The following is a 1,358-nucleotide window of genomic DNA, read 5'->3' as shown; positions in this document are numbered from 1 at the left end:
TGCTGAAGAGTCAATGAGTCGATGCAATCAGCTGGCTTTCAGACTACTTGGATGTAAAATAATTGCCATCATGGCTTTGTTAAGCTGCTGTCTACCTTTGGGAAGCAGAAAAAAGACTAAAATAAAGTGAATCCATTAGAAGTTTTTATTTCCTACCTGGAATGGGTGACAATAGATGAAGAAACTTTTGGCTCTCAAAATAGTATTGGTGCCCTAATTGTTGGTACTCGCCAATAGCCATACTACCCTAACCCTAACCCTTTTAGTGCTGAATCAGGGCCCCGCCTGATACTGATATCAGTATCGGTGCAACACTAATAGACAGGAATTTATTTTTAACAGGACTGAAATCATTTACCTGAGAGATTCTAGTTTGCAGTTTGGACTCTTCAGTCCATCAGATAGAAGCTCTACTCCTGAATCCTGCAGGTTGTTGTTACTCAGGTCCAGTTCTCTGAGACTGGAGGACTGGGAGCTGAGAACTGAGGACAGAGCTGCACAGCTTCTCTCTGAGAGGAAACAGTGACTCAACCTGAAGAAAATGAGAAAATGTGTTATTAAACATTCAATGGAAGAGGGAGGGAAGTCCATGAGCAAAGTTTATCCAAGGTCTTGAATCTGCACATGCATAGCAGCTGTTATAGTGGGTATATCACTGTGACATCATGACTGGCCTTACACTTTAACTGTAGTTGTATACCTAGAACTGTCGATGTCTGAGCACAAACTGATCAAATGAAATCCATCAGACTGGTTAAAAAGTTCATGCACAGTGATCAGCACCAAGGTGTAAGTTACCTTTTTTCTGTGACTGTTTGCCAGCCAGTGTTTTACAGTGGCCCAAAGCACATGGTTCAGGGAAGAGCCACTACAAGCAACGAATTGGAGAATCCCAACCATCAGTCCTTCATACCCCCTCTATAAAACATCTAACATGAACTTACTCTCAAATGTACTCATTCCTGATCCTTTCCATCCTCGTCACTCTTTACCTCCTGCTCTGCCTCCTGTATTTTCCTCAGTTCCACTTTCTCTACACCATGCAACTCTGGTGATCTTACCACCCTCTTGTACAACTTTCCTTACATTGTAGCTGATGTTAAAGATAGGCTCTCTGTGTTTACACCTTGAATCTCAATCTTTCCGGGTTTTTTTCCTGAAAAGAGGTCACTCGGGACAAACTCTTTAAATAATGCTTCATAGCTTATATAATTAAATAACCAGCAGACATGACAACAGATTCTGTAATCTTACTCAGATCAGAGAAATAGTTTAGAGTTTACAGAAGGCAGCTGTTCACCTCACAGAAAGTGGCCCGATTAACAGTTAAAGAGGCATTTTATACATCACCAGCCTGC

At 41.5% G+C, this 1,358-nt stretch overlaps 1 protein-coding gene across 1 annotated transcript in view; it reads right to left on the bottom strand.

Moving 5' to 3' along the window:
- The window catches only part of LOC107102212 (tripartite motif-containing protein 16-like), a 26,693-nt gene that overhangs the window by 5,837 nt on the left and 19,498 nt on the right, over positions 1 to 1,358 (bottom strand). The window contains exon 7 of the mRNA XM_015401422.1: positions 359 to 532. Within this exon, the coding sequence (XP_015256908.1) occupies positions 359 to 532 (174 nt within the window). The remainder of the gene's footprint in view (positions 1 to 358; positions 533 to 1,358) is intronic.

The sequence above is a fragment of the Cyprinodon variegatus genome, unplaced genomic scaffold, assembly GCF_000732505.1.
Source record: "Cyprinodon variegatus isolate N-32 unplaced genomic scaffold, C_variegatus-1.0 Scaffold1218, whole genome shotgun sequence".
NCBI lineage: Eukaryota > Metazoa > Chordata > Actinopteri > Cyprinodontiformes > Cyprinodontidae > Cyprinodon > Cyprinodon variegatus.
Note: the sequence above shows the minus strand (reverse complement) of the source record. Positions and strands in the feature narration are given on the sequence as shown.